The following is an 18,457-nucleotide window of genomic DNA, read 5'->3' on the forward strand; positions in this document are numbered from 1 at the left end:
CCTTTAACTTAGATCAAAGTAGCAATACAAGCATATCAAATTACAAGTAGAAGTCCTGCATTGAAAATATTTGAATAAAAAAATGCTCATTATGTAGAGTATTATATGTTTCAATCGATTATTATTGTTACATTTAAATAAATAACATTTTGTTATTGTAGCTCATCAAGAGAGGTTAACTCCTTTATTTACTTGTGTCTAGTTTGATCTATAAAAATGCACTTATTAGACAAAAAGAATGATATGTCTCCCTCAAATGTAGTAAAATAGAAGCACAAAGTGCACCTAAGTACAGCACTTACAGAAAATGTAATTAGTTACATTCCTTCACTGGTCTTATTACTCTCATATGTATTTCCAGAATGCTGTTTAGCCAGAGAAAACTATCCCATAAATGTCATTGCATATACAACAGTCTAATCATGTTGTCCCACTATCATTAGCACATACTTTAACACAAAGGTGTGTGAACATGCAGTCTGTGATAACCGCACTTCCTTCACACACCACATGATCCATGTGAAGAGACTCCGGTGAGAGTTATGAGAAGTGATTGAGGGAGTACGCTCAGAGAGTCCAGCACCTCACACTTGCCAATTTAACTCTGCAAAGAATGGCAGGTATGCAGGTCTGCAATCCTTCTCCCTGCCAGGAATGTAGCATTCACTTTACTGTCTGCATAGCTTCACTGCGGCTTATATGATAAACCTAGAGACTCTCCATCAAACCAATACTAATCTGTTGCGGGAGCGGGGCCACGGACTGGACTTTTAGGCCTGTGCTGTCTAACTCCACGACTTAAGGGACAGTTCACCACACAAATGTTTCCTCTTACCTGTAGTGCTATTTATACATCTAGATTGTTTTGGTGTGAGTTGCCATCTGTTGCCGTTCTCTCCAGTGTAATGGAACTAGATGGCTGACCTTGATGAGAGCACTTTCATGTACATGGGACTATTTTCTTTCTACCGAACTACACCGGCAATCGTATCACCTCGCAGAAGGATGTAATTATGGAAATTATGGACGAGAGGCTTGTGGTCACTCGTTGGCGGGTTTAGTTCAGTAGAAAGAAAATAGTTCCACAGCAAAACAATCTACATTGATAAATAGCACTACAGGTAAGAGGAGAAATATGTATGTTTTTGATTCTGTGATATGAAAGGTTTACAAGTTTTATCCTGCATGTTGTGCAGAATGAAAGTGGAGTTTAACGCAAACACAATGCCTCATTGTCAGATAATCCACATAAATCCAAGACTGACAGTGAAAAGATGACTAATTAGCTCAGAAATGTCTGTAGCAGTGATTTAACAAGTCTGAATTTGACCAGAGGTCATCAATCAAAATCAAGTCAAGACTATCAGATTAATTGAATGATTGCCTAGAAACACCCCCAGGAATCTTAACAAGAAATATGTGATGACATATTCTGTCTCTATAATGACAAACAACAATCTTGTCTTATCTTGAACATTTCTGTCATGGACGTCAATGTTTACCTTGAAGCAAATAGAGCAAGGCGCTCAAGTTTGCATATATTCAAACCAGCCTTGCCTCCGATTTCCTTTTTAGGTCACCTCATACCTGTTCATGTAGCTCAGGTTGCACTGACAGCTTTATCTGTACTCAGAAGTCGAGGAGGGTGGTTCCGGTTAAACATGCCACACCTAGTTCCCTGTTCATTCACTGCTCCATTCATAAATGCAGACAGAATTGTGCTGCCCTGTCGTTAAGATGTGATTAGGTGTGAAGCTTGCTTTCCCACACATACCAGGCAGAAAGGTAAACGGTGATAATGCAGTAAAGCAAATAAGATTATACTGACCATTGTTTATAGTCATGCATGTTAGTCAAACAAGGATAAACATAAAGGAACAAAGTGTGCCTGGTTGACAAGTCGCTGTAATGTAACAGATTGTTTAGATCTTTCTGATGACTCTGGTACATTTGACATGTTTTCCTTTCTCCCACAGCTCCTTCTAATGTTTCCTCAAATGTAGTTTTAGTGAAACAGCGACGTAGAGGTCAGCTCAGGTTTCCTCTCCCTCGCTCCTTCTACAAAGAGTTTACACATTCACCCCTTATACTGCCATACACTCGTCCAAAGACGTGCCAGCAACGCAGACTGAACATGCTCCAGCCTCAAATGAGCAAGTCAAAAAATAAATTCTAAAAAACAATACGTGGATTGTGCTTTGGCCAACAGCTGTCAACATCGTTCCATATTTCCATCACCTGACGCCCACATACAACATTTAAACAGTGGAGAAGAAGATGATTGGAGGGATTTGAAAGAGTTTTGGCTTGAGACGGTGGAAAAGATATTGTGAAACCCACGCTGACGTGTTAGTCACATCCTTGTTTGGTCTCACTCTTGGAGGAGATTGTGTACAGCTCTCCCCAAGGACGCTGCCCTTCCTGAGTTTCCCATGAACCCTCTGCAGTGTGTGGCAGCTTTTGTTTATGCATGGCAGGTGCTGTCAGGAGAGGTTAAGCTGATGGCTGAACTCTCCCCTCTGCATGTTTATTGCTCATTCATTTGCTGACTTTTGATTTAGTACTACACAGCATATTTTCCCTCTGGAGTTTGGCCTTCACTTATATATATTGTTTTTGGTTTAAAGGAATCGTTCACTTCAAAAGGAAAGTTAAGTCATTTAATGCTCAGTATTACCGCAAAGAACTCCACCCGGTTTCCATTCTGGAGTGATTTTCATTAAACAAGAGTCTGTGAGGCTGCACTTCGGCCCAGCGGTGCTTTGAGCTAAATGCTAATGTGAGAGTTAGGGTTGCTGTCATGCTGAGGTGTAGCAGGTATAATGTGTATCATGTTCACCATGTTAGTTTAGCCCGTTCTGGTGTGAGCATTTGCTAATTATCATGAAACACAAAATACAGCTGAGTCTGATTGAAATGTTTTGAATTTTACGGGTTATTTTGTCATAAGCCAAAGCGTTGGACAAATTAAACTGTAGCACCAAATAATTTCCTGAAAATTATATAACGCCTTAATACAGGGGTGTCAAACATGCGGCCCGGGGGCCAAAACCGGCCCGCCAGAGGGTCCAATCCGGCCCGCGGGATGACTTTGCAAAGTGTAAAAATGAGTTGTTTTGATCATAAAGTAAAATACTGTTCCAGACACCTGTGACAAAACGTTTTGTGCCTTTGTACATACACTGTGATCTGTAAGTTGTAACACACACGTGTAAATGATAAACTAATTTCAGGTTGTTCATAATGTTTTGTAAAAAGATCAAATTTGAACATTTTCAGAATGTACTTGAATGTACGAAGGGAACATTTGGAGTTGTGGTTATGTATATGTTATTATGCTCTGATGTTACAGGTCCGGCCCACTTGAGATCAAATTGTACTGCATGTGGCCCCTGAACTAAAATGAGTTTGACACGCCTGCCTTAATATAATGTCCTGACTGACAGAGAGGACAAAAACTGCAGAAGGCAAAACTTTTTATTCTTATTAAATGAAGTGTCTCCTACAATTTCTACATTTAAAAAGGGTTTCAAATCAAATTTTAAATTATGAAAAAAGTTGACCTTAATACTTAAGTACATTTAAAAGTAGAAACCTTTTGACTCATGCTCAACTGCACCCCCCATGATTGTGATGGGAGGGTCCAATCCAGATTGTATTCATTATTGGGTGCTACAATGTTTTTTAACCAGATGAGCTAAAAAGCTCACCAAAGTTATTATAATTCAGCATGAGGGGAACATGACTGTCTGTATCAAATTTCATAAACATAAATTCAATTACAGAGACATTTAACCTCATGGTGGCGGATCAAAGTCAGGGGATGACCCATGTCATCGGAATACATCCTCTATGTAGAGTATGTACAACACTTTCCAATGTATCCATTGGTTGTTGAGATATTTCAATCTGGACAAAAGTAGTGGACGGACCGGCCGACATTGCCTTCCATAGACTTGCCAGTGTGGCTAAAAAAAGAAAGTAAAGAGACAATAACTTCAGTTTTCTACTTCCTGCTTCAGCTGATAACCTGACAGAATGATCAAAATGTGTGCAAAATTGTGAGTTCTTGTGTCAATGCCATCAGAAACATTCTCAGATCTAAGATGTAATCGTCTCTTTAATCCAGCTCATTCAGCCCTGAACACCACCCCGGCGTCAGCAGCATAAAGCACCGCTATTCATTTTTTACTCTGGAACTCAATCTGGCTCGCACCACTTCCGACCGGGAGGGGGGCAATACAAAAGACCCCACACAGACAAACTTGTTCACGTACACTTGTGTGTGCTCACATACACGTACAGGCTCTGCCAAGAGCACCTTGGGGCCAAGAGTGGGACAGTGGGTGCAGCTGCAGCTGGGAGGAAGTTCGGAAGAAGACTGCACCCTTACACTTCTGCTGGATGTGGATGAGACGATGGCAGAAGGCGTCATTTAGGGATAATCACAGCAGTGTGAATACTTTCCTTTGTTCTGCTGCTCTGGTCATGTGCAAAGCTCAGAGATCATCTCCCAAACTGATTTCTTCTATACGTGTTGTTTAAACAGCCTCTCTCTCCATCCATCCGTGCACACACACACTTGACAAAACATCAAACAGCTGAGTGGTGTGCAGAGCAGAGGATGTCAAACAGAGCGGATGAAGCCAAACTATTCTTTTCTATTCGTTCTCCCATCTTTCAACAGGACCAAATTAGTTGACATTATTCTTATGAATGGCTTGCTCAGTTACAGAGATCCCTTACTCTCAAGATGTTATCTCCAAGGTGAGGTCTTCACATATCTTGTTTTGTCAGCACAAAACCCAATAATATTTAATTAAATATGATATAAAACTGAGAAAAGGATATCTCAACAGCATCTTCTGACATTCCGACACTTCAACAATTAATCAACTATCAAAATAGTATTGGATTATTTCTCTGTCGATCAGGTATACATAACAGCTTTGGTTGACACGGACACCTTAGATATCAATTTTCAGTACAAACAGTAAGCAGTGAGCCCATGGTGCAGCTCTCTGGCCGTGTTGCAGAGAGCACAGAATTGAGTTTTCAGACACAATTGGACTCCTTGTTACAGTGAGGCAATCCTCAGACCCCCACACAGCCGCCTCAACATGAATAGTGTCTTGTTCAGTCTGAAGAGTAAAATCCCCAAAATTACAGAAAGAGACGAGGGAGATATTTCTGCTGTGTAGGACTGAAGGATCATAAGTCACTGCTGCCTACTCATTCCCTCCAAAACATTATACATTTAATTATTTAAAAAAAGCATTAAAGACTTGATGTTGAGTGACCTCGCCCTTGACATGAACTTCTGTTTTCTCACTATCGCATGTTGTCGTTTCTATTCCCGTGAAGATCGAAGCATCAACACAGTTGTAGGTGTCGCTGGAAGAGGGACGGGATAAGAAAGCTCTCGTCTTTCAGCACTTAGCAGAAAACTTGGGTTGCTAGGACACTGTCGCCATCCTCCTCCAGAAACGTCTGAGCACTTAAGACATTATCTCCCACAATGCATTACAAGGGTCTCTCAGAGGAGTGCACATACTTTCTCTATCTGCAAGACAGAATTCCAGAAATTCTGGTTGCCTTGCCTGATGTTGGGCAGACCGTAAGCAAATTCTTCCAGCCTGGATACCACCATGCTGTTACAACATGGTGTGTGTGAGGAGGATGAGGGTCAGTGCAATCATGTTGAGGCTGCATGCTCTGCACTAAGCTGCTGCTGATCATTTGCAAATCATCACCTGATGCCTAATAGTGAAGTCAATGTGTGTGGTTATTCAGTGTCCAGTCACATTGTGCTGTCAGCAACATGTGCATTCATCCCAGGGAAACTGAGCACTCTCTACAGCAAGAGGTGATCTGAGCTGGCCAGTGAGAGCAGGCTGTCACTGCAGACGAAGTGCCTCGCTCCATAGGGCTTTTCTACAAAAACATTTTGACATGGAAATAATGCATTTAATGATGGCTTAATTCCATTTAGCTGCTTCAGTTTCACTGTCCCCGCTTAGTGGGACACTTTAATAGAACAGAGCCATCGTCAAAGTTATTAGTAACACCTGTGCTTTTCCTACAAGTCAAATTGTCTGTAACCTGTGACCAGGGGTCACAAGGCAAACCACTGGTAAATCAACAAATGGCGCTCGCACACACACACGCACATTAAAGAACAAAGGACACACACAAACACATTTCCATGTCGCACAACTTTAATAGAATATTTTACCTAACTCTGTACAAATTGAAAAGAAATATTGCGCAAGTAACAAATTGTGAATAAGAACCAGTTAAGGCCATTGCTAGCACACGGTCCAATGTGGTAGATTTGAAGATGTCAACCGTGGCTCTGAGATCATTTCAAGATCTACAATCGTTCTTTTTAAAAAGAGATGGGGTGGGTATTATTTTCATTGTAACTGCTTTCGCTGACCAGTCACCAGGCAGAGGTGTCCAACCAAACGGCCAAAAGCCGAGTGCAGTATACAAAATACATTGACAACCTCTTCCATTTGTTTTCCACCGACATTCTACTGAATCATTAAGACAATAACAGAAATATTTATATATTCTTTAACAACTTTAAACGCTGAATTAGATTACACTGTGTTAATGACAATTGGCAAACAATTGAATAAAAGAGGACGGTGTGTTTTGTCTTTCATTTTGGCAACAGAATTTACATTTGATCCAAACATCCAGCACCCTGTCCCATCACTGTCTTTAAATGACATTTGTTAAGAACAAGCTACATACTAGAAGGGATGACAACCAAAAAAGGTTGCGGGTCAGCCACTGTGTCTGCTTACATGTGTCACCTTTTAGGGCAATATTCACCAGACTGGATGTAATGCTTGGGCATTTCTTTACGTGGAGAGAAATTTCTACTTTTCAAATGTCTTGTATTCTTAAATTGTTCTCTCTGTCCTTGTTGCCACAAGTTCAAAAGAGCGTTCAGGGGTGATGGGGCAAACAGGGAAGAGCTATATGACAGTTTTGCAGTATAACCAAATGCTGTCACATGATGTTAATTAGTGTTACGTGTCAACTCAAGTGCTCAGTTTAAATGCTTGTTAAGCCCAGTAAACTTGGGCAGAAGTGAGCAGTATTAATGCACAACACAATTCTTCAATGTTTTAAATTAATTTCAAAAAAACAAAAAAAAGACATGACTTGGCAGTATTGACGTTTTGTTGACCTGCTAAGCCCAAACCAGATTTGAGCTAATGAGAATGAGCCTATAACTGTGGCAGGGCCTTAAGAGTTCCCAAAATGCAACACCTCATACAGCTGCATGACACCAGAATAAATAGTCCAATGACATGACAATGAACATTTAAAAAAGTAAATTAAATTCAAAATGATACATTGTTCGTCTCTTAAAAAACACCATAACAAAAGAAAAACACTTCAGCAACCCCAGTGAAAGATTAAGTCAGACTTGTTCAACAGTTTCCTGGTAAACTAGCACTTCTCTTGTTGGCATAAAAAACCCTGAGTAACTGATTTATTTCCATGAAAACTAAAGTTGGGATCCATTCCTTTCCTATCTTTTATTCCATATGATAATGTTCTGAGGTTCTTGGCAGTAGTAACCTACTCCACCTTATCAAAGAAGACTCCTTAAGTGATGACGTGGTAGTATACTTAGAGTCAAGTCACTTCCTGCTTTGAGTTCGAATGAAGCCAAATAAAAAAGGGGTGAGATGGGCGCAAGACAAAAGAAAAAGAAGTCATGCACATAGTAAAAACGCAGTTTGGTTTGCGTTCAGATGAGTTCATAAAAGGGCGGGGCCTGCAAGAGTAGGAGGACTTGCTGATTGGCTAAGAACTGATTTGACGGACAGCAGGTCTCCACCTCTCCTGATCACCACGGTTACTGCTGTTTGCATTCGGCAGGCTGGGGCTGTTCTTTCTGTGGGGAGCAGACGGAGAGACACCAGATTAGAAAAACAAGAAGACAGAGCTAATGAGGCCACTGGGCATTAACTAGCAACTAGAAGAGGCTAACAAGAAAGCAGACGTGAGAGAATAATAGCACCTGGTTTGGTACAACAAAAGGGTACAATGTTAGAAACCTGGGATGGGACTACAGGAGGAAAAACAAATAGATGGAGTGAGCAAAGACAGGACAGGGAGAGAAGATGCTGTATCTACCCAAGGTGTGAGTTGAGGACACCTCGGACTACTGGAAGAATCAAGTGTAGTGAAAGAGAGAGGCAGCCAGAATAATAGACCAGAGCCAACTGACTAGAAAGTGTAACAATGTATGTTGGACGCCGTCCTTATTTCTCCCTTACCTAGAAATTGCATGAAGTGAGAATGATTGATTATGCCTGTAATGGAGGGGAATCCAGGGAAGGGAGAGACAACAATATGTACAAGTTTAATCGTCACATTTAGTAAGGACATAGTGAGCAGTGAAACATTGCTGAATGAGCACATTGAATTCCTTAAGCAAAATGAATAACTGACGCGCTGTCAGCAGGTAACACGAGAGAAAGAACTCAACGAGCTACTAAAGAAGCGCATTCACAGACAAACCAGCATTGTTGGTTGCTCACGGGCCACGTTACGTACTCGCTCACAATCAGACTGAATAGCTCATAATGAAGCATAATCATCTCGTCGACTAAATCACATAATAAATGGCCATTTCATTTTCACTGTCATTACATAATAATGTGTACCCAATGGTCTGAGAGAGTAAGTGCAGGAAGAGAAAACCTCTTAAAAAGTCTGCCATACGCAGGATATATTATATGTCTGGTGGTGGAACCAAAAAGATACCAAAAAGCTTTCAAGAATACTCAGTCTCATTATTATAGGCCTCCAGTGAAATACAGACTTAAAACTGCAAATGTATCTAGAATATACTCAGTTTAACACGGCTCATTGCACAACTGTCCTATTACGTAGGGGGCTTCTGAGAACGAATCACTTAAAGACCAGTTGAAGATATCCTAAAGACGACAATTCTTTCAGAACTCTAGCAAGCTGTTCAGTACGCTGTACGAACCACATGTTTATACTTTTTTACATCTATAACAGTGATGTACTACAAACCATATATCATCAATATGGACAGGGAAAATAAGTCAGAGACACAGAAACTCTCATATGGAAGTGTTATACTTCTGCAGTTAATCAGCACTACACAAGGAGCTGTACATTAAATAAACAGTGTGTCAGATTTGTTCCAACCATGTCAGACATTCTTTGCATCTTTGCAATAGTGTTTCTTTCACTTCCATCGGCTGTGCCCTGATGCATGCATCTGGTTGACCGTCTTATTTAGTTTTTGCCAACATTAATGCCAACAAAGTTATGTCTTGATACACGTTAAGTGGCTTTTAAATACATAATGGACTTAGTTGCTCAAAATTGTGACAAATCTAGTTTTTAAGAAGCCTTTTCTGACCACAATACAAGATAGCTGCCCAGCTCTGTGCTGTTCCAGGGGGCTTGGTTAAAAGCCTTGATTAGCACCACCATCACTGACACAATAAAAGCACTAAAGAAGTCATACTGACCTTGGTGTCGAAGTCTCCCTCATCATCGTCATCATCACCCTCCTCGTCTTGCTCCTGAGACACAAAGACAAGATAAGATATTCAAGGAACCCCCGCGATAACAAAATATATACCAGGACTTATTATAATAATAATAATAATAATAATAATAATAATAATATGGTTTAGCAGTGACGTGTATGGGGTTACAGTTGAGGACCAAAGTCCTGTGTGAACAGTGATGCACAGCTGTCTGGTACACAAGTCCAAATTCAGTGTTTGAGAGAAAGTGGAATTACTGACCTCTTCATCTCCCTCCTCCACCTCTTCCTCTTCAAACTGCATTACAAAAAAATAAATAATCAAGAGTTAAAACACACATGGTAAAACAACGATGACAATGTTTGCTTATATGTCCTCGAAATACTTTTTTTTTTTCAGCCTGCAAATATCCCATCTAGTGGCTTTTTCTATGTTCAATTGCAACAGTGTGTTAGAGCAAAAACACTCACACTCTCGTCATCTTCCAGGGCCTCTCCAGTGAAATACAGCACTGCTCTGGGAACTATTCTCTCACGGAAGAAATGACCAATCTCAAAGTCTGTGGCTAGGGTGAACTCAGAGTCTTCGTCCTATAAAACATGAACACACAGAGACCATTTTAACACAGCTACAAATCCAATAGATTGATGGTAATGCAATATGCAATAAAAAGGGTGGTGATTTTATGAAGAATAAGCTACATTTTACTCACCATTTCTCCTTCTGGTAAAGCTGTAAGGGAAAGGACATCATTCAAGCAATGAATACAGAAGGTATGATAAAAGTGGAAAATGGGATTCATTACAGCACATTCACTTAAGAAATGACCAGTTAGGCCAACAGACACAGGCGGATGTTACATTTGTTTTATAATAGCTTTCAATGGGGCGGCTTTGGGATTAGCTGCGATTCAACCAACATCTGAAAGTCCATTTAAGGCAGGGGTGGGGAACCTCCGACCCGTATACGCGAGACCATTTGACCCGGCCCTCGAGGTAATTCATAAACACACGCAAAAATCCATTCGAAAAAAAACCAAGAAAAATCTAGACAGCAATAGACGGGCAATTGACTGTTTTTCCTGGCCATGGTCAGGGTCCTTGAACACAACACGAGTGGAACGTGCCATCACGTGGTCACGTCATGTCAACAAACTTCAGTATTAAACGAGACTGTCATTGACAGTGGAAGGTGGATTTCTCTGTGGTAGTAAAAGGCCAGTCCATCTAGTTTGTATGGACGCGCTTGTGTCGAGCCTCATGAAACATGCCAAAGTTGAAGCTGAAAGGACGAGTGCGTTTGGATAAAGTTAACGCTCTTCGGTGGAGTTTGGCCCTACAAGCAGCTCTCTGCAGAGCGTAACATAACAACATGGAGAGATAGAGAGGTAGACCACCACACCAAGAACAGACTGTTCCACCACTGCTGTGCAATTATCACTGCCATTTACAATATTCACTTTTTATAATTTGTGCAATATTCACTTTATTTTCTATCAACCACTTGGTACTTATATTATTTTTTATTCTATTTAATTATTGTTTATTGCCTTTTTACTTTACTAAAACAGAAGATACTTGGATAAAAAAAGTTGCTTTTTTCACAGCATAAAAGAAAGGTGAAATGAATGGGCTGCTGTCTTAAAAACAATTGCTGAGGTTACGAGTTCAATAATTAGTACTGGCCCTCGAAGGATGTTGTAAAAAATAAAATGGCCCTTGATAGGAAAAAGGTTCCCCACCCCTGGTTTAAGGCAACAACTTTGCTTATTATCAATGACATCACAACGCAAGGTCACATCCACAGAAAGTGACGGGCTATTAAGCGAACAGCTGTGCTCCACCAACCTGGCAATAAACTGACTAAAGGTGACATCACACCATCCTTCCTCTTCTTTCAACAATACTGTATTGGAGGAAACTGCTTTGCTACTCTTACACGGGTCTGTACTGCCTCTTCAGTATGAGCATCAGCATTTGAACATGTACTCCAACATTGGTGTTCCCTACTGTAGGAGCAGCTTAAATATAAAACGCTTGAAAAGGCTCTAATGGCATCGAAGTAAAGTCATATAAACCAGTGTTTCCGCTACCAGCCCAGCGCCCCGCCTGAAATGTAATGTGTTTTTTTTTCTCAAATTAAATATTTTTTTTAATTCACAACTCACTTTTCACATCGACAGGTCTCTTATTAAATAAACGGTTATGTTATTGATCTAATTTATGTGCACGTTTCAGTTTGTACTGTCTACTTTGCGCATTCACATTCTCTCCGTTTTGCGAAGGGCGGGGCTTCGCAGCTCGCTCGCTCACACACACACACACACACACACACACACACACACACACACACACACACACACACACACACACACACACACACACACACACACACACACAGGAGAGGGGAGAACTAAATAGAAACCACGCCGCGCATGTAATCTTCCCGCGCCACGCACTCAATCTATCTATTTCTGTGTCATGTGGCTCTGATCTGACCATTTTTTCTACCATCAGGAGCATCAACAGTCAAGTCACATGCACTCTTTGTGCATGTTCACATGGTCAGTGAGTGATGGCTTCCTCACTAATGGACATCCCAACCCCAGAACTGCACACCTGAACACAGCTATTTATATCCACCAATCATATGACTGAACCAGTAAGACAAACATTTGCTAAGCCAATAAGACCAGGCACTAGTCAGAATAAGTCTAGGCATGTTTGACCGGTAAGTTGACAACACAGGAAAGACGAAACGGTAATTAAATAAAAAGGTGTATTCTGCCTCACTTACTGATCCTTTGAGAGAATGACTCATGAATCATTTCAAGATATTTGACTTATGGGATCTGTCACTGTATTATTCACCGACTTATAAATCAGACTGACACACCAGTAAGGTTACTTTAAGTCTTAAAGGTTTAATTTTATAATTTAAATATACTAACATTAGTTTTTGCCAAACCTTGGTATTCTTTCCACTGTAGTTGAATGCTTCATCAGTACGCATCTTTGATTTATTGTCTCCTTCCGTGTGTATGTATGCATGTATATATTAAGATCTTTTTTTCTTTTTCCTCCTGAGCATTGTAAATACTTACAGATTTATTTTTAACACACTCATCAGTCATTTGTAAAATGTTTTATGTCCGTTATTAACTGACTGTTTAGCGCTACAAAATCTCAAGCTGGGAAATAATAGAAAAACCAGATGATGTAAAAGTTTGACGGTCCAGTGAGCAGTTTCATGTACACAGTCCAACATCAGTGAGCAACAGACATGTCAACTGTTCCACCTCTCACAGCAGAGTGACTGCACAATCTGACATAGTTTAAGAGCCTGCTGCCACCTGCTGTTGATTCAGCTTAATGCAGTGACCAATGGTAAAACCACATGCATGCTTACATGTTGCCACACTGTCTGCAGATGAACGCAGACATGTTGACTGTTAAGCGGGTCCATTTGTGTGAGCCCTCAGTAATTCAGGGTTTGCTCAAGGAACTTTTGCACAAAGCTAACAGAGCAAAGCTTAAAATTAAATAGTTACTGCTATGCAAGATAGCAAAGGAGTGATTTTTTTTTCTTAGAAGATATCGCCAGAGAAATCCACTACATTTTGTGTGCATCTATGTGTGTGTTCTCACCTTTGACGGGGGTAAAGAAGTTGAAGAAAGAGTCGTTGGGGACCTGTTTGGTAACAGTGCGGACAGTGCCACGGCCTTTATGCTTCTGCTTCTTCTTAATAGTTTTCACAGTCACATCCTTCCCCTTGTGCCAATCTATCTGACAGCTAGAGAGAGGAGAGAGCAAAAGTGAAAGGCAGCCTAAAGCAAGGATGCAAAAAAGCTAGACGTTGGAAAAAGTGCCAAGAGGAGGCTGATATGTGGGATGTTAAGACAAGATTAATATAGAAAGAGTGAACAGAGATGTTTTACAAACCACACAATCTCTATTTTATCTTAAACCTCAAGATCCTATGTCAAAGCCACAGTTAAACAAGCATGTTTGTGTCCTCTCACCCTTCACAGTCGATGATCTCTGGCCCCTCGAATGAGAAAGGATCTGAGGAGTCAGGCTCTGACTTCATCTTGTAGACTTTAGTTAGGACTGCATTGTTAAAGTAACCATTGGGCTCAAAGTGGAACTCTAAAGTGAAACTCTGGGAGGAAAACAAAGACAGATAATTTCCCCTCAGCATTTGAACTCTAGTTTATTCATTTAGAATGATACCAATTAATAATTATAACATGATGATACGGACCATTGGCTGTCCTGGCTCAGAAAACTTGACTTGAATATCTTTCAGGTGCTTTAGGATGGGTTCATCATGTTCCTGGTGGTAGATAAATGGTAGTTGTAATGATAGTTTGTAATGTGTATACGGCATGAGAGAGAGCTCAATCATCTAAATGTACCTGTAGCATGTCACTGAGCATGTCCACACTCTTGAATATGGTGAGCCAGAACTCAGGGATGCCTTTAGGATCTTCCTCTGGCGTGGCTTCCTCTTTCTTTGCATCCTCAATAGCAGCTTTTTCCTTTACCTGCTCCTACAGACAGTGAGCAGTGCGCTCATTAAAATTCACAAACATCTAAACAATTTAGTTTGCTAAGCTTTGGTCAAGCGCTTTTAAAAACACACAAATCTTCTGTATACAAAGACCTCAGACACACACAAGATTACAGCACCAAAAACAGTCATCACAGTTAGTCTGAGGGATTCTCCTAAAAAAATTCCTACAGTTCTGTTGTTTCCTGATGGACAATTTTAGCAGAATCTTGGTATTATTGATGAGATTCAAGTTGCCTGTGTGGTTGTAAGAAAAATATCTTGTCCATTACTGTGGAAAACCAGAAGTAGTAGGATTCGGCAAAGTGATCAGGCTCTTAAGACAAACAAAATCAAATTCATACTTACAGCGAGGTCCTCCTCTTCCTCTCTGTCACTGTGCCACTCGCACTCTGTATCTGTGGGTTCCACTGTTCCTGTGACAATATCTCGTCTCTGACACACACACACACACACACACACACACACATTACAACAAAGTTAATCACTTTTAGTGTTGCACAGTACACTGATACTAGAAAAGTATTACAATACCCTGCTCTTAAAAACGGTACAATACCACATTGTATTGGTACTTTATCACTGAGTGTTTAATAAGAGCCGTGTTCATGAGCTGCGTCGATGTGCGACAGCAAGGCTGTGTACGCGTGTGCAGCGAGCGCTTTACTTCCACTCCCTGCAGACATAGAGGGCGTGTTTTTCTCTCATATGCTTGCTGTAAATACAAGGGCTCTAGCTGAACGTCCATGGCTCGTCGACAAAAGCAGACTCACAGAGAAAAATATGGCACTAAAGTACTGTAGGTAATACAATAATAACATGGAGGTTTCGTTGTCTGAACAAAGACGGCAAACTCTTTATTGCTCCCAAATTGTCAACAGCGCATTACAACTTCACTCTTTCCGTTATTACCTTTCACAATAAAAGCCTGACATATACTATATAATGCGTCACTGCGTAGGAGAGGAAACTTAACTTCAGTCGGAGCATTTTGCTCAACATAACAATATAGCCTACAGTACTGCTTGCACTCTTCCAATGGATTTCACTTTTTCTAAGCAGCAGTGTGACATATGAAGGTGGAGAGAAGTGAACGTGTAAAGTGCTGATCCTAATTAAAATTTCTCCAGTTAAAATGTATGAACACAGAATGGTACAATAATTCACTCCTGTTGTTGTATGGCTTCTCCACTGCATTGACATTTGTTTTTATGTTTTCGGTTAGTTTTTTTACTATTAAAGAATTGTAAGTTTCATGTCATCTACTATTACGTCACTTCTCATGTTTTAGGTTTTTGCCGTGGTATCGCTTCAGTATCGGGATCTAGATACTTTAGGCAGGTATCGTATTAAAGTAATAATGGTGGTATTGTGATAACAATTATCACTTTAGAGAGGGATTTGGGAATATTAGTGAGAAATTTCTGTATATGAACAAGCATTCAATAAGGCTGAATTATTTTCAGCTAGCACACTGAAATCAATACCATTTGAGAGGGAGACTAATGCGCTCACACACGCATAACACAGACAGGTGCAGCAGGACTACAGCTGTCAGTCTTCAGTACAACCAAGAATGGCTGAGTTCTTGTCACTCGCTCTGGAAATAGCCTTGACTGACAAAAGAACAGTTGACTACTCGTTGTGGCAGTTTTCAATTTAGCACCAAGGATGCATTCTCACTGACCTCATATCGGACCAGAGAGACACATTTCACCACCCATTAGTGCAGGGAATTAAAAAAGAATGATGAAGTAAAGTAAAAGTTCTGTTATAAAAACATTAAGTACCTTGTCAAACAGTGGCTGATAGAGGGCAGCATACTTCCTCTCTAGCTCATGGACCTCCTCGTAGAATTTAGCCTCTATATTGGCACACTGCACCTGTAGCCTTTTCAAGGCATTCACTCTCCTCTTCACTACTTTGGGAAGCATGCTATGAGGGAAGAGAAACATGAGAGTTGATCTGGATTAACATCACTTATTGTAAAAGAACATTTTATGATCCATGCTTTAGAAGGAAGTTACTCTGAACCAATTCTTACACAAACTGTATTTTAAACTTTAAACGGGTGCGTCCACACCCTAGGGGATTTGGAACCACCAATGGATCTCAAGATGGTTTAATTAGATCAAAACAGGATTTTGTTTGAGCGTGGTAGTGTGACACTATCTTTTACCAAATATTATTCTAGTTTCATTAAACTTCTTCTGTAGATCAGAGAAAGTAACATTAATAATCATCCATCTAACAAACAGGTTTTGTTTTACAAGTGTGAAAGGTTTCCAATATTGTGCATGACAGAATAGTTTAATGCATTGAACGTCAATCATTTTAGATAATTAAGCATTAAGTTTTTCAAATAAGTTCACAAAAAAACTATTTGCTTATATCAAGCTCACACCCCTGACTGTTTACATTAACAATAGGCTCACAAGTACACCTCACTACAATACTACTGCAACTGGCAATTGTGAATAAAAGTTTGACATTTTTAAATAACAGATATATGCGCAGAGTAAGTGTCAAAGTAACCAAGGAACGTACAAACATGAATACTTTTGTTTTTTTAATGTTTAGATAAGATATGGTTCACACTGACATATTGAATCAGAAGTAAAAGCAGTTACCGTTTTGCTCTATTGCCATCTCTAGTTGTCTGGAAACCGATGATGACAATAGCATATTGTAACCATGAGACATACATTTTTACCTTCTACCTCACATAACACAAACATAGTATAAACCAGCAGCACTGACCTTTCCAAGAAGTGGAAGCTGACAGGTCTGTCCAACTGCCCACCTGGATTTTGCATCCCTTGTTCCCCTTTACCTGCCAAACCAACAAAGAACATTGAACAGGTTATCATCATTGAACAAGTTGCTTATTAAAATTAGAATAATGAGGGTTGAGCCATTCACAATTCAAAACAGTAGCACTCAAAGTGGTCAAATGTGCTGCACTGTGTTTCTGTTCAGACTGTCAGTTGTTGATTAAACAATATTTTTGAGATTATATTGACCATTCCTTTTATTACATATATACACACGTGCAAGTGTGTGTGTGTGTGTGTGTGTGTGTGTATATGCATGTATGTATATATTCAAAACAGATTAACCAACTTTTCTCACACTAAATATCTAATTTAGTATGGTAAATTAACTTAAAGTACGTTTTTCTTTACCTTTATTGGCGTCCATTACCAAGTGGCAGCTCCTCCCTCTAATAACAACAGATTAATTATATTAGACATATACTAATCATGAGTCACACAGTGATTGAGTAACTATTGACAGCCAGCAACAGATTGAATGATGATGATTGGAAAATAACAGTGTTATTATTATTTTTCTCACATATGCAAGACGTTTTTCATTATTAACGTTGCATTGCCACGAAATCATTAGTGTTAAAGTCTACTATGATTTCACGAGCGGTACAAACTGAAACAGCGTCAGCTGGAAGTCGGAGCGACAGACAGCTGAGCTAACTTTGACTGATCAACAGCAACACTGGTGTTGAGCAAGCGCAGGCCGATGACGCATTGACATGCTAATAGAAGCTGGGCTAGGCTATTACAACCAAAGTTAGCATCTCTCCATTTACAATGAGCAAAATGGCTATCGCTGCCTTTGACAGTCACACAGGACAACTTATAAAACAATATCAAATAAATGTACACGCTTACATAGGCTTATCAACAAGCACATACTATTAACAACCTAGTATGGGCGGTGCCAAAGATCTGACAGCCGCTAACTGGGCTAGCTTGCTAGCTAGCAAGAAACTACGAGCCAACGTGCTATGAACAATGCTTTAGCTAACAGCAAGTGCGAAGGTTAACACTTTACATTAACCTTTTAGCCCCTATTTGTGCAAAAACAATTAGTATAATATATGCTAATTAGTTGTTGAAGCAACAATGCTACAATAACCCTTCCAGTATGTAGATAAAACTGCCCAGTTAACGTTAAAGCTACTAGCATACTGCTAGCCGCCTTGACAAGCTAATATCAGCTAGCTATCGTTAGCTCGCGGGTTAATAAAAGCACCAGAGTCAGAGCAAAGTGTCTTGAAGACAGTTCACCAGTGGCCTGACACTTCAGTAACGTAACTCGTTACGTTACTGAATAATACCCGAACATAGTAACACACGCTCGTATTAATGAAACGTCTGAGCTTACTAGCTGTTTTGGCAGTCTTACCTCTAGCTGAGCGGAATTCTAGCTGGTCGCCTCGCTCACGCGTCTTCGCTTCAACCCCCACGCGCGAGCAACAAACACGCGCTTCAGCATCGTGGATTCTGATTGGACAGCTGGTGAG

General features: G+C 40.2%; 1 protein-coding gene across 4 annotated transcripts; it reads right to left on the reverse strand.

Moving 5' to 3' along the window:
• Positions 1-6,200: 6,200 nt before the first annotated feature.
• On the reverse strand, positions 6,201-18,457 carry nap1l4a (nucleosome assembly protein 1-like 4a). Of its 4 annotated transcripts, XM_029434049.1 has the most exons (15): positions 17,491-17,740; positions 17,319-17,356; positions 16,894-16,966; positions 15,924-16,068; positions 14,482-14,568; positions 13,979-14,113; positions 13,825-13,896; positions 13,583-13,722; positions 13,208-13,353; positions 10,273-10,292; positions 10,031-10,150; positions 9,822-9,857; positions 9,540-9,593; positions 8,307-8,342; positions 6,201-7,921 (listed from the first exon to the last, which is right to left on the reverse strand). In XM_029434049.1, the coding sequence occupies exons 1-14, from the start codon at positions 17,508-17,510 to the stop codon at positions 8,337-8,339; spliced, it is 1,092 nt and encodes a 363-aa protein (XP_029289909.1). In that variant the 5' UTR covers positions 17,511-17,740; the 3' UTR covers positions 6,201-7,921; positions 8,307-8,336. The 4 variants fall into 4 exon arrangements, with proteins under 4 accessions (XP_029289909.1, XP_029289910.1, XP_029289911.1 ...); XM_029434050.1 differs by lacking the exons at positions 8,307-8,342; positions 17,491-17,740 and adding an exon at positions 18,340-18,457; XM_029434051.1 differs by lacking the exons at positions 8,307-8,342; positions 17,491-17,740 and adding an exon at positions 18,319-18,337.

The sequence above is a fragment of the Cottoperca gobio genome, chromosome 6 (genome assembly GCF_900634415.1).
Source record: "Cottoperca gobio chromosome 6, fCotGob3.1, whole genome shotgun sequence".
NCBI classification, from domain to species: Eukaryota; Metazoa; Chordata; class Actinopteri; order Perciformes; family Bovichtidae; genus Cottoperca; species Cottoperca gobio.

Coding starts and splice junctions, on each gene's coding strand:
- nap1l4a (XM_029434048.1), bottom strand. CDS start 17,510: ATGAAAAACGTCTTGCATAT. Junction 16,967..17,318: donor GGTAATGGACGCCAATAAAG/GTAAAGAAAAAC, acceptor TTGGTTTGGCAG/GTAAAGGGGAACAAGGGATG. Junction 10,293..13,207: donor CTTCTTTACCCCCGTCAAAG/GTGAGAACACAC, acceptor TTTCCCTTACAG/CTTTACCAGAAGGAGAAATG.